The 12,638-nt window shown below is 42.3% G+C and overlaps 1 protein-coding gene across 3 annotated transcripts in view; it reads left to right on the top strand.

Moving 5' to 3' along the window:
• Positions 1 to 12,638, top strand: part of KIAA1549L (KIAA1549 like) — a 273,623-nt gene that overhangs the window by 242,366 nt on the left and 18,619 nt on the right. For all 3 annotated transcript variants that reach the window (XM_076002045.1, XM_076002044.1, XM_076002043.1), the window contains one exon: positions 6,736 to 7,086. In XM_076002045.1, the coding sequence (XP_075858160.1) occupies positions 6,736 to 7,086 (351 nt within the window). The remainder of the gene's footprint in view (positions 1 to 6,735; positions 7,087 to 12,638) is intronic.

Raw genomic sequence — 12,638 nt, 5'->3', positions numbered from 1 at the left:
TAGCCAGAGAGAAGTGACACTGTTTTGTGTGGCCCATAAGACCCTGATTGGTAGAAAGAAAAATGGACATGTAGCCAGATCAATTTTATTGTGGCCAGATGGCCTCGAAATTTACCTTGCTGACACCCTGACTTGGTCTTTGGGGCCTTGCCATAAAGTTGCAGGATTTGTTCAGCATCTGTTCTCCTTGTGAGATTGTCACTGAACGAAAAATCAGGGCTTTGGGGCAAGTTTCAGGAGGGATTTTCAAATCATTGTGTTCCAGAAATGCAGTACCAGGGTGAGACAGAGTTATGCTGTACACACTTGTGTGTCCTAGAATGTATGGCCTTGTACTTTGAGGCTCATAACTCAAGGAATTCTAGAATAAATGGCCATAAGAGCCCTTCATCCCTCTTCTCTAATGCCATTCTGGATAGTACTGTCTAATTCATTTTAGACACATGGAACTGTCCTTTACTGTTGAAGACTTTTTTTGGTTTTCGGGACAGAGTCTTGCTCTGCTGCACAGGCTGGAGTGCAGTGGTGTCCTCATGGCTCACTTCAACCTCAAACTCCTGGGCCCAAGTGATCCTCCTGCCTCAGCCTCCCAAGTAGCTGAGACTGCAGGTGCATGTCACAACAGCCGGCTAATTTTTTTTTTTGTAGAGACAGGGAAGGGTCTCACTATTGCCCAGGCTGGTCTTGAACTCCTGGCCACAAGCAATCCTCCCATCTCAGCCTCCCAAAGTGCCAGGATTACAGGTGTGAGCCACCACACCTGGCTTGTTGAAGACTGTTGAGCAGAAATTCTCCAGGCTTTTAAGATTGACTTCCACTCATTCATTCAATGAGTATTTATTAATATTCATATCCTACTATGTGCCATTGTGGGATGTAGCAGGAAACACAACAGAAGCCCTGCCCTCATGGAGTTCGTATTCCAGTAGGGGGAACAAACAGTAAACACCAAGTACAGAGATTTGTGGTAGAATGTCAGAAATGCAATGGAGAAAGCGTCACACAGGGCAAGGCAAGGGAGACTAACAGGAGCTGCTGATAATAGGTTGGCCAGCGTGGCACTCTCTAGGGAGCTGATTTTTGAGCACAGACCTAAAATGAGAGCACCAGGCATGCTTGCCCCCAGGGGAAGGACATCTGGGCAGAAGGAACAGCAAGCAGAAGGCCCCAGAGGAAGACCCGTGCTTGGAGAGCTCAGAGAGCATCAGGGAGACCCGTGTAGAATGAGTCCTCTTGGTAAAGGGTCTCAGCTTTGACTCCGTCCTTTCTTCACTGCCACATCTAATCTATCAGCAAATCCTGTCCGTTCTCTTCCAAAGTATATCTTGAACTCATGCACATCCCTGATCCAAGGCCCTGGCATCTCTTCGTGCCTGGATTACTGCCAGAGCCTCCTAGCTGACTTCCTGTAAATTCTAATCACATTTCTTCCCTGCTTAAAATTCTTCAATAGTTTCCCATTGCCCTTTTAAAACAGCCCAACCTTCTTACCGTGCCTTCACGACCCTGCATGATCTGGCCTCTGCCTGCTTCTCCCGCCCCACGTCCCGACAACTGGGGCTTCGGCCAGAAGGTCCATGTATCAGTTTGCTAGGGCACAGTCTGGGTGGCTCAAACAACAGACATTTATTTCCTCACAGTTCTGGAAGCCAGAAGTCCTGCATCAAGGTGGTTGGCAGAATTGGTTCCTTCTCAGGGCCAGGAGGGAAGGATCTGTTCCAGGCCTGTCTCCTTGGTTTATAGATGGACTTCTCTTCCGTGTCTTCACATCTTCTTCCCTCTGTACATGTCTGTGTCCAGATTTCCTCTTCTTAGAAGGATGTCAGTCATTTTGGTTTAGGGGCCCACTCGAATGACCTCATTTTAATTTAGTTCCATCTGTAAAGACCCTGTCTCCAAATATAGTCACATTCTGAGACACTGAGAGTTAGAACCTCAACATATAAATTTCGAGGGGAATGCAATGTATCCCATAACCGTTCTTTCTCTTTCTCAAGTACTATACACTCTTTCCTACCTCAGGGCTTTTTCATAAGCTTTTTTATCATCATCACATGGCGAACCCCTTCTCTGCTGTGTCAAAAAATGTCACCTCCTTTGAGAAGCCTTCCCTGACCACCCCCATCGAGCTAGCCATGTTGCCCCAACCCATGTCATTTCTTTCATTATGACAAATCGATATATGGTAAAATGTATAGATCTTTAGTGTACAATTTGATGAGCTTTGAAGAGTGTGTATACCCTTGTAACTACCAGTCCAATCAAAATATAGAACATTTTTATCACCCCCAGAAAATTCTCTCACGTTTCCTTTTAGTCAGTCTTGCCCCCATAGGCAACCACTTCTCTGATATCTGTCACCATAATAGGTTTGCCTGTCCTTGAACTTCATATAAATGGAATTATTCAGAAGGTGTGCTTTTGTGTCTGACTTCTTTCACTCAAGACTCATCTATGTTGTTGTGTGTATCAGTGGTTTATTCTTTTTTATTACTGAGTACTATCCCATTGTATAAATATAGTACTATTTATTTATTCATCATCCTATTGTTGGACATTTGTGTTGTTTCCAGTATCAAGTTAGTATGAAAAAAAACTCTGCTATTTTCATGTAAGTATTTTATGAACATATATTTTATTTATCTTGGACAAATATGTAGAAGTAGAATTTCTGGGTCATAGGGTAGGTATGTTTTAACTTTTTAAGAAACTATAGTCATATTTTCAAAGTATATGCACTATTTTCCCTCCCACCAGCAGTGTGGTAGTTCTAGTTCTACTCTTTAACCTCACCAGCATTTCTTGTTATGAATTTTTTTAATTTTAGCCATTCCACTGAATGTGAAATGATTTCCCTTATTACTAAGGATGCTGATCACCTTTCCCTGTGTTTATTGGGCATTTATGTATTTCCTTTTGTGAAGGTGTCTTTTCAAGCCTTTTGCCCAATTTTTAGATGGAGTTGTCTGTCTTTTTGTTATTCATCTATAGGAATTAATTATATTTTCTGGATAAAAATCTGAATATATTCTCCTGACCAGTAGCTTGTCTTTTCATTAGTTGTCTGATAAGAAACTCATTATGACCTAAAACTACAGAATGTGCCCCAGGACCAGACAATAGGACCAGTTGTGCTGGAATATATTTTAGAAAGAAGATGCTTGGAATTCCCAGCAGGGCTGTAATTTCTTTCAGGTTTATTTCTGTGGTGTTTCAAAGAGAAGCTGAAGTCACATGGGTAATTAGCCACTCGTGGACCAGCCTACATATGTGGGACTGGTTTGGTCTTTTGAAAGCAACACTGAAAGAATTGTAGACACTTGCTCTATCCAATGGCCGTCCTGAAGCACAAGACCAGGGGCCCATGTGTTCAGGTGTGGAGAAGGGATGGCTTTAATGTCTCCCAAATACTGTGGCCTTGGCTGCTGAGTTATGATATGCCATAACTACCTAAAACCTTAAATATGTGCATATCCTCTAACCCAATAATTCTACATCTAAAAATTTAACCTAAGGATAAATTCGTGATTACATGTAAAGTTCTAATCACAAGGATGCTTATTCCAGATTTGTTTATATAGTAATATATTGGGAAACCACCTAAAATAGTGGACTGTTAAATATATAATAATCTAAATACTCCATATATTAGAATGCCATGAAATCATTAAAGTTATTCCCTATAAATACATATATTTATTGACAGAGACTTTTGTTTATGATATTGTTAGGTAAAAAAAGTTTCAAAAATGTCATATAATCCTATTTCTTTAAAACCTTACATATATGTATAATATGCATATATATATGTACATGTGTGTATGTTCTGTTTATAAAAGCATGACCCAGAGAGCTCAGTCTAAGAGAGTATCTAACTCAAAAGAAATAAGCCAACAAAAGTAATTTTAAAGTAACATTACTCCTTTACTCATATTTTTCATGCATGTGAAGGCAAAGATATCATGCCCAGTAACGCTATTTAAATGTCCTTGATTCTTCTCCCATTCACATGCTGTAGCTGCTTCTGTGCCTCTCTCAAAAATCCCACTAGGAAATCTTGCAGCCCACACCTCTTCTGCCTCTCGTTGCCCACCCTCACTCCTAGTCTCCATCACACACACACACACACACACACACACACACACACACACACACACACAGCATGCGGCCCTCCCTGCATGGGGAGCAGGGGAGAACTGACCTGGGCCGAGCCAGCACTCTCTCTCGGGCCTGTGGTGGGAGGAGGGTGTTGGCAAAGCTCCAGCACTCGGAATCTTCCTCCCATTTCCTGTGCACAGAGAACATCCAGAAGGACATGCACAAAGGTCAGATGTTAACCGTAGTGACTTCTGGTGGTAGGATTAGATTTTCTTTTGCTTATCTGTGTTTTCTAATTTCCTACCATGAACAGACATCCCTTGATTAATTTTTTAGAATTTTTATTGAAGTATATCTTAATTAATTTACAAAAATAGCTTTTTCAGTGCTTTTCAAGAGTATGAAGTCAGAGCAACTAGTATGGTACTTTTCAAGTTAAAGAGATGTAAAAATATATTGTCTGTCCAGATCTGGCCCCGACATTGTACCCACCAAGCCGACCATCCGCCGACACTGTGAGGTTTGTCTTTGCTCCTGTCTCCTGCTTTCTGTCAAATACAAGCAATCAGCAGTGAGGGAAATTCATGCAAGAGGCAGTGAGTGCAGTGGCTGCTGAGACGGGAGCTGAGAGCTCTAGGCTCCGCCACTGCCCGCCTCTGCATTACTTTGAGTAAGTTTCTCAACCACTCTGGCCTCAACCTCCTTATCTGCAAAATGGAGCTTGAATAGTCTCCTAAAGTCCCTTGAAAGTCAGTCTTTGAAATTCAGTTCAGAATATTCTATGCATTGTGAAGAAAATTCCTATTGGGAGTTGCATTCACTCCTAGAAGATATTTCCAGGCAAAATCTCAACAGGCAGATCGGCCGGCCTTCAGGGAGCACATGTCCCAGACAGCGACCTCAAGCCTTTCCCTAAAGAACCCCTAACAGCAGAACTCCAGCCCAGAGTTGGGGGCATGCACCCAGGCATGAAATGTCTTTGAGTTCTTGTTTATTATCACAAAGGTGATTTTACATTCTACACCATAATCTATCCTTGCTTGTGTTGATATAAAAATAGTACAGCATTTTAAATTACTTATTGTAGATGTTTGTTGATAAGTCTAGACTTGAAGGCTGATGGAGAGCCTCACTTTTGATCTTGAACTCTATAGCTAAGTCCTAACGCTGGATGATAAGATTATAGGAAATATGTATTCTCTTTGTACTTTCATATTTTTGCTTTCTTCTCTAATGAGCATGTTTTAATTTAATGCTAGAGAAAAGTAAATACATGTTTTTAAAAATGAAATATAACACAGTGCCGATCTTTGTGTGTAATATTTAAGGAGGGAAGGACTTTCCTTTATGAATGAGTTCCCTAATGACATTTGCTTGCTGTGCTCATTTCATACATACAAGTGCTTTATACATGGTAATTACATGAGAAATATATGCAGTTGAATGAAGTAATCATAATGATGATTTATGATAGTGACAGAAACTACTATTACTGTGTTTTTACCTGTGCTACCATTCTAAAATCTTTACATGTATATTTATTTAATCCTTACAAAACCCTTTAAGACAGTATAATCCTCATTTTACAGAAGAAGAAACTGAAAAGTTAAAGTAACTTGCCTGGTTGGAACATCGTTAATGCCCTTTTATCTTCTCTGTGCTCCTTTTAGATCTGGCCATCGTGGTGGCAATGCAGCAATCTGCCAGTGTCACCTTAGCAGTCTCTTATCTCTTATGTTTTACATTCTTGCACTCTGAGACTTGTGCACATGCCAGACCAGTGGAATTAGCTCCTACGGGTCCCCACCTAGCAGTGGCACAGAAGCCTCAGAGCAAAAAGCAGGCACTTGCTTAGCAAGCATTCATTAGTAGGCAAGCATGAGATCTCAGTGCAGCTCTGAAAGCTGATGAAGTCCTAGCTCTTTGCCCCCATAGATACTGAAGCTGCTCCTTGAAGGAAAGGTTCAGTGGAGGAAGGCAGGGGAACATTCTAGATCAGTGGATTTCAAACTTGAGCAGGCATTAGAATCTCCCGGAGGGTTTATTTTATTAAAGCGTGGATTGCTGGGTTTCACCGTCCCCCCCCCCAGAACTTCTGATTGAGTGTGCACCACACTTTGAGATCAGCGATCTAGAAGCAGGATTTTTGTCACTCTCTCTGATAACTGGCATCAGGCCACCAGCGATTCCCTGATCAATGGCTGGACTCACAGCCATTTAGAGAGTTAGTCTAGAGTCTAGAGTGCCATCCCTCTGGGTGTAGACTACAGGACACTCCAGATTCTTATACCCAAGGGCATAAGGGCAAAGAATGTCTCTAAAAGATTTTAGGAAATGCCATTAATTCCATCAGTGAAATCCATTTCTCATGACTGTTATGCTAATTAGCAAAGCATGTGTCATCTGTTGTACTATGGACAACTGACGTGCACAGTGAAGGCAGGAGTATGGCCTTCCTGATAAAATGCTAGCTATGGTGTGAGTTCCTAGATACGGCACATAGGGTATCATTTAAATCAGCACAGATGCATAATAGCACCTGTCCAGAGTGAACATTTTAGAGTAAATTACAGACCACTATAATGGGAAGGAAAGTTAATTAATTAACAGATCAATGGGCTTTGTTTCGCCCCACAGACTGAGCCTGAAATCATAGAGGAAACCAACGTTGACAGAGTTCACGAGCCCCGGGGCTACACCAGGTCTCGGCAGGTGAAAGGCCACTCGGAGACGTCCACGCTGAGCTCCCAGCCCTCCATCGACGAGGTCAGGCAACAGATGCACATGCTGCTGGAGGAGGCCTTCAGCCTGGCGTCCGCCGGCCACGCGGGCCAGAGCCGGCACCAGGAAGCCTACGGGTCAGCCCAGCACCTGCCCTACTCAGAGGTGGTGACCAGCGCTCCAGGGACCATGACTCGGCCCAGGGCTGGGGTGCAGTGGGTGCCGACCTACCGCCCAGAAATGTACCAGTACAGTCTGCCCCGGCCGGTAAGTCATTCGTCCCCCCCACCTGCCTCCACCGTGTCAGGCCGCCCAGTGCGTTCCAGCAGGAGACCCAGAGCAGGGACTTCCAGTGATAAGCTACTCTGGGATTTGGAGATGAACTTGGCTGGGCTCTCCTCCCGTCTTCCACCTACGATCCAAAGCATGGGCCTTTTACTCCCAGTGGGCAAGGCACACAAGAAGCCCTGTGTTTCCAACCATAATATACTTTAGAATGAGTTTCCTTTCCTATTTCATATATTTTAAAATGAATTTCCTTTTCTATTTGATATATTTTAGAATGAATTTCCTTTTCTACTGTCCTTCATGTAAAGGGCTGACGTTATTCTTCATGCACTGGTGGTTTTCTGTACTTTCAAGTGTGAAACCCATTTTAAATGTCAGAAGGCATCTCAGAGCCGCGTGTTAAGGAGTTGTGTAGCCTGGTGGTTGGGAGCATAGGCTTTGAGCCAGGTGGCTTGACTTTCAATCCCAGCTCCACCACGTGAAGGCTGTCGGAATCAGAATGGAGTCACTTGTGTTGATAAAAATTAAAAAAATAAAAAAATAGAAAAGCCTGATGGAGCCGGGGAAGGCCATGAAGGGAGGGTTTTCATGCATAAATGCCTGGTAACAAGAACTATCATGAAAGACTCTGCAAAAATCACAACCTTATACAAAGGCCATTGCAACTTTACACCAAAAACTACTTCTGTGAGGACATCTGCCTAGCAGCTGCCTTCCAGCCTTGGACTGGCGCCACCCTAGTTATTGATCCTTTTAGTCAAGAATAATTATCTCTTCTCCTGTGGACCACACCAAAAAAAAAAAAAAAAGAAAAAAAAAAAAAAAAAGAATAATTATCTCAAAACAATTATGCAGTCCTTCTCATTTTCCCTTTAAAAACATTTGTCTTCCTTTTTCTCCCTGAAAATGCACATAGTTGACTATGGCATGCATATTCCCATCGCAATGTCCATTCCCAAATAAATATCATTTTTTTTAAGGGAGCCTCTCTCTCTCTGTCTCTCTGTCTCTGTCTCTCTGTCTCTCTTTCTCTCTCTCTCTCTCTCTCTCTCTCTCTCTGTCATTTAGGTTGACAAACAATTATTGGCTTTATAACTTGGGGAAGTTACCTAAATTCTCTATAGGTGAAAATAAGCAAGAAAACTACCTACTTCCTAGAGTTGTTGTAAAGGTTAAATGAGTTGATATATGTGAGGTACTAGAATGCCAGGTACAGGGTACATGCTATAGAAGTATTAGTCATGATTATTTCATTAGGTAGCAATTGTACTTCCATATTTGAGAAAGCACCCAATGACAAAAAGCTTCCATGATTTAAATTATTTTGTTTGCATTTCGTTCATCAAGATAGCAGATATCTTTTTAAAAAGACGTAGTTTTGTAAACCCTAGCCTATAATAGACAATGCTTTGGACATGTATACATGCCAGATTCTGGGAATCTGGGATGAGATCTGGGTTTCAGAGAGAAAAGTGTGGACAACCAGGACAACGTCTTCCAACCAGTGGCAGGCAAGAAGATGTGACGACCCATATCCATTACATCTCAGTTTTATAAAACGATCTAAAAAATTCATTGTGGGACATATGAAAACTTAGATGGTTATGTTTGTTATAATTGACGGCAGGCAAGTGTGCCAAAAAGGGCAAAAACATCAGCAATATATATATATATATATATATATATATATATATATATATATATTTTTTTTTTTTTTTTTTTTTTTTTTTTTAAATGAAGCCACCTAAAATGGAAAAGGACTGAGAAGTAACACAACAAAGAGGTGGGCCATCAAACCAGAACAATATTAAAGGGAGTTCTTTTGTCATTAAGGTTTCCTTCTTTGGCCCCTATTTTCATGATAGGAGAAAATAGCTAACAATATACAGTAGTAATGATTCTTAACCCAAGCTATGGTTGAGTTCAGAATGGTCCCTATTTTCACGGTAGGAGAAAATAGCTAACAATACACAATAGTAATGATGATTTCTTAACCCAAGCTCTTACTGAACCCCCTTATGCTATGATAATGTGGAAATCAATATAAAAGGTAGCAATTTAGAATGATAACTATGATTACTTTTCATCTTCTAAAAAGGAAACTCTTCCAGCTCTGCCGGGGATAATTGGAAGCTGGTGGTTTAAATGCACTAGGCCAGGCTGAAGGCATTTATATCATGGGAAAGGTTATTGGTGGCAGCCCAGGATTTCTGCATTACAGTTTAGGAGACTCTTGATCATATTTTATGCCTTGAATTCTATGAAGAAATTGGATTCAACACCTAATGACCAATCCAATTTTGCTAGTGACCATAATGGATCTGTGCCAAGTAGAATGAAAACATCCTACTGTCTTCCCATCGGAGACAGAGTAGGGGATTTTGAAAAAGGCAACGGGGCTAAACCATCTTTCCCACTAGTCTCTTTATAGATGAAATTCACAGTAATAATGATAACAACAGTTGACGTCTATTGAACTCCTGTTTTTTACTGGACACTAAGCTAAGTGCTATATAAACATTATCTCTGCTAATCCAACAATCCCCCCACCATGAGGTCAATATTATATCCCAAGGCCAGGCATGGTGGCTCACACCTGTATTCCCAGAACTTTGGGAAGCTGAGGTGGGAGGATCACTTGAGCCCACTAGTTTAAGACCAGCCTGGGCAACATGGCAAGACCCTGTCTCTACAAAAAAAAAAAATTGTAATTAGCCAGGCTTAGTGGTGTGTGCCTGTAGTCCTAGCTACTGGGGAAGCTGAGGCAGTAGGATCACTTAAGTCCAAGAGTTTGAGGTTGCTGTGAGCTATGATTGCACCACTGTACTTCAGCCTGGGTAACAGAGAAAGACCTTGTGTCTAAGAAAAAAATTATATATATATTACAATTATCCCAAAGTGAGGGAATAAAAAATGCAGAAATTGAGGCTTAGAAAAGTAAAGAAATTCACCCAATTTATACAGTTATAAATGACAGAATTAGAGTTAGAACCTAGAGCTGCCTAATTTCAAAGCCCACACTCTTTCCATCCATGGCCAAAGTGAGTTCTAGGGGTGTCCTCCAGGCTCTGATGAGAACTGGAATATCCAGAACTTTGGAGTCTGATCTCCTACGGAAGTTTACCCAGTTTGAGGGCATTTTGTCATGTGCTATCATTGCCGTAGTAAGGGAGATATCACCATTGGGTAAAGTTGGGAATTTTGTAGTCTTTTTTCCTCCTCCCCCCCTTAAAAACAAATGTATAACCCTGCCCCCCACACACACACAAACCATTGTTAATGATGAAATATTCAGACATATCAGGTATGAGTTTGCATCTGCTACAACACTTAGGTTCAAGAAATGTTATATTTCTTATGTTTCTCCAAATCAAATTTGGATCTGTTCTGAGCTGCTACCTGGCCAGGTGTGTGGGATATTCACTGTCAGTTATTTTGGGGCTCCTTCCACCTCTGGTTGTACAAAAGTCATTGGTGGTTTGAAGTTAGAAACTGGGAGAGGGTCTGCACTAGACATTGTTGATGGAGCACTGTCCAAATCCCAGTGGTCCCTGAAGGTCATACCTGGGCCAGACTGGGAAATGGGGCTCTTTTCCTTTGGACTGCCCGGAAAAATCCCCCGTAAAAACCAACTGAGTATCCAGCATGTGGCAAATGCATCCTTTCTAAGCCTAGAAAAGTCAGTACAGTGAGTAAAACCCACAGTTTATATAGAATGGCTACTTGGGAAGGGAGAGAGGGAAGGTAGGAAAGAAAGGCTGGAGAACAGTGATCTTAGCCCACAAACCCAGGTGTACAAGAAGAGTAACTTTCTTTGTTTTTCTGTAATCTTCTCCAACATGCCAGAAACTCAGTGTCAGTCAGCTCCTGCTCTCCTCCTGTTGTCTGGGGCCCTGTGTGGTACAGGGTGGGGAGAAGGCTGCAGCTTCCAGTCCCAGTTTGTCCTCATCTACTCACTCTGGCTGGCATCCCTGAGAAGCCCTTGTCCCTGTGCAGTCTCCAGTCGATAGTCCAGGCAGAGCACCGCTGTGTCCTGGTCCTCCTGCTCACAAACCCTCTCCAGGCCTCTCCCCTGCTTCCTCCACACTCAAGTGTCCTTGAGCCCCTGGTCTCTCTCTGTCTCTTGCTGTCTCATTCTCTGGCTTGAGTGTGCATGCGTGCACATACACACACACACACCTGGCCCTCTCCCCTCTCTAGCAGCTTCCTCACCACTACGTGGGGCTATTAAAAGTACTTCCAGGCAAAACTTCATACCACCATCCTCTTCTTTTCCTGCACTCCACGGGGGTGGGGGAATTCCATGCTGGCTGATTCCTGGGCCTTCCTGAAGGTGGGCACAGCTCCCTTGTCTTTCGGGTTCCCCACATTTTGATGGGATTTGTATCCTCTTCCTCATCTCTTCCCCCAGGGTGATGCAGGACACAAGGCTCCTTTTCCAGACCCTCCGCATCTAAACTCTCTTGCTTCCCCCTTCTAACTCCCCTCTCCTTCCTATCCAGAGCAGAGTGGTCTAAATATACCTCACCTCTTCCAAATCTCTTGTTTATGGCATGCGACTTAGGCCTTGAGTGTTTTGGAACTTAAGTTTAGGTTTTTGATATTCAAAATCCTAGGTTCTTGCAATTCGATAGCGTTGGCTTTTGAAACCCCACTAAGAATTGGCTCTTGTGTCATCCTCCATCTGCTGTGCCTCCTTCCCTGGGGTAGGAAGCTGGGATGCCCTAATTGCTTGGGCCAGGAAAAGGGACCTAGATTCAAAGAATTGTGAAGGAAAAAAATTTGGGGTTGCTACAATTGCTGGTTGAGCATCTTAAATCTGAAACTCCAAAATCTGAAATGCTCCAAAATGCAAAACTTTTTGAGCACTGACATGATGCTCAAAGGAAATGCTCATTGGAGCATTTTGGATTTTGGATTTTTGAATTTGGATTGCTCAACCAGTAATGCAGATATCCTAAAATCAGAAAAAATCCAAAACCCTTCTGGTCTCGAGCATTTCAGATAAGGGATACTCAATCTGTGCTATATCGGAATATTCTCCTGTCTCAGAAGGAAGGGAATATCACTCATCCAGTACCTACTGTGTGCCAAGTATTATGTTAATATATAAAATTAGTCTTTAAACAGCCTTTGAAATCAGGGTAGGATACACTTACCTTCTTACCTAATAAGAAAGCAGCATAGAGAATTTAAATAAATTGCTCAAGGTCAAGCAGCTGATAAGGATCAGCTTAAATCCTGGGTTTAAGATTTAAACCCAGATTTCTCTGACTCTAGAACCCACATCCTCTGCACCACACCATCCTGAGCTCAGAATTGTGAGGCAGTGCCCTTAATTGACTTATGTGATTTTGGACAAGTCGATTTACCTCTCTGGGCTTCAGTATCCCCATCTGTTAAGGTAAGAGATGTGGTCTGCCTGTCTCTTGCTCTTTGCAGCTTGGACCTTCTGAGATTCTCTTGGAAGCCTTCAGATAATGCTCTGGTCAATAGCTCCTGGTTAATTGACAGATTAGATTAGCGCTGGG

The sequence above is a fragment of the Microcebus murinus genome, chromosome 4 (genome assembly GCF_040939455.1).
Source record: "Microcebus murinus isolate Inina chromosome 4, M.murinus_Inina_mat1.0, whole genome shotgun sequence".
NCBI classification, from domain to species: Eukaryota; Metazoa; Chordata; class Mammalia; order Primates; family Cheirogaleidae; genus Microcebus; species Microcebus murinus.
Note: the sequence above shows the minus strand (reverse complement) of the source record. Positions and strands in the feature narration are given on the sequence as shown.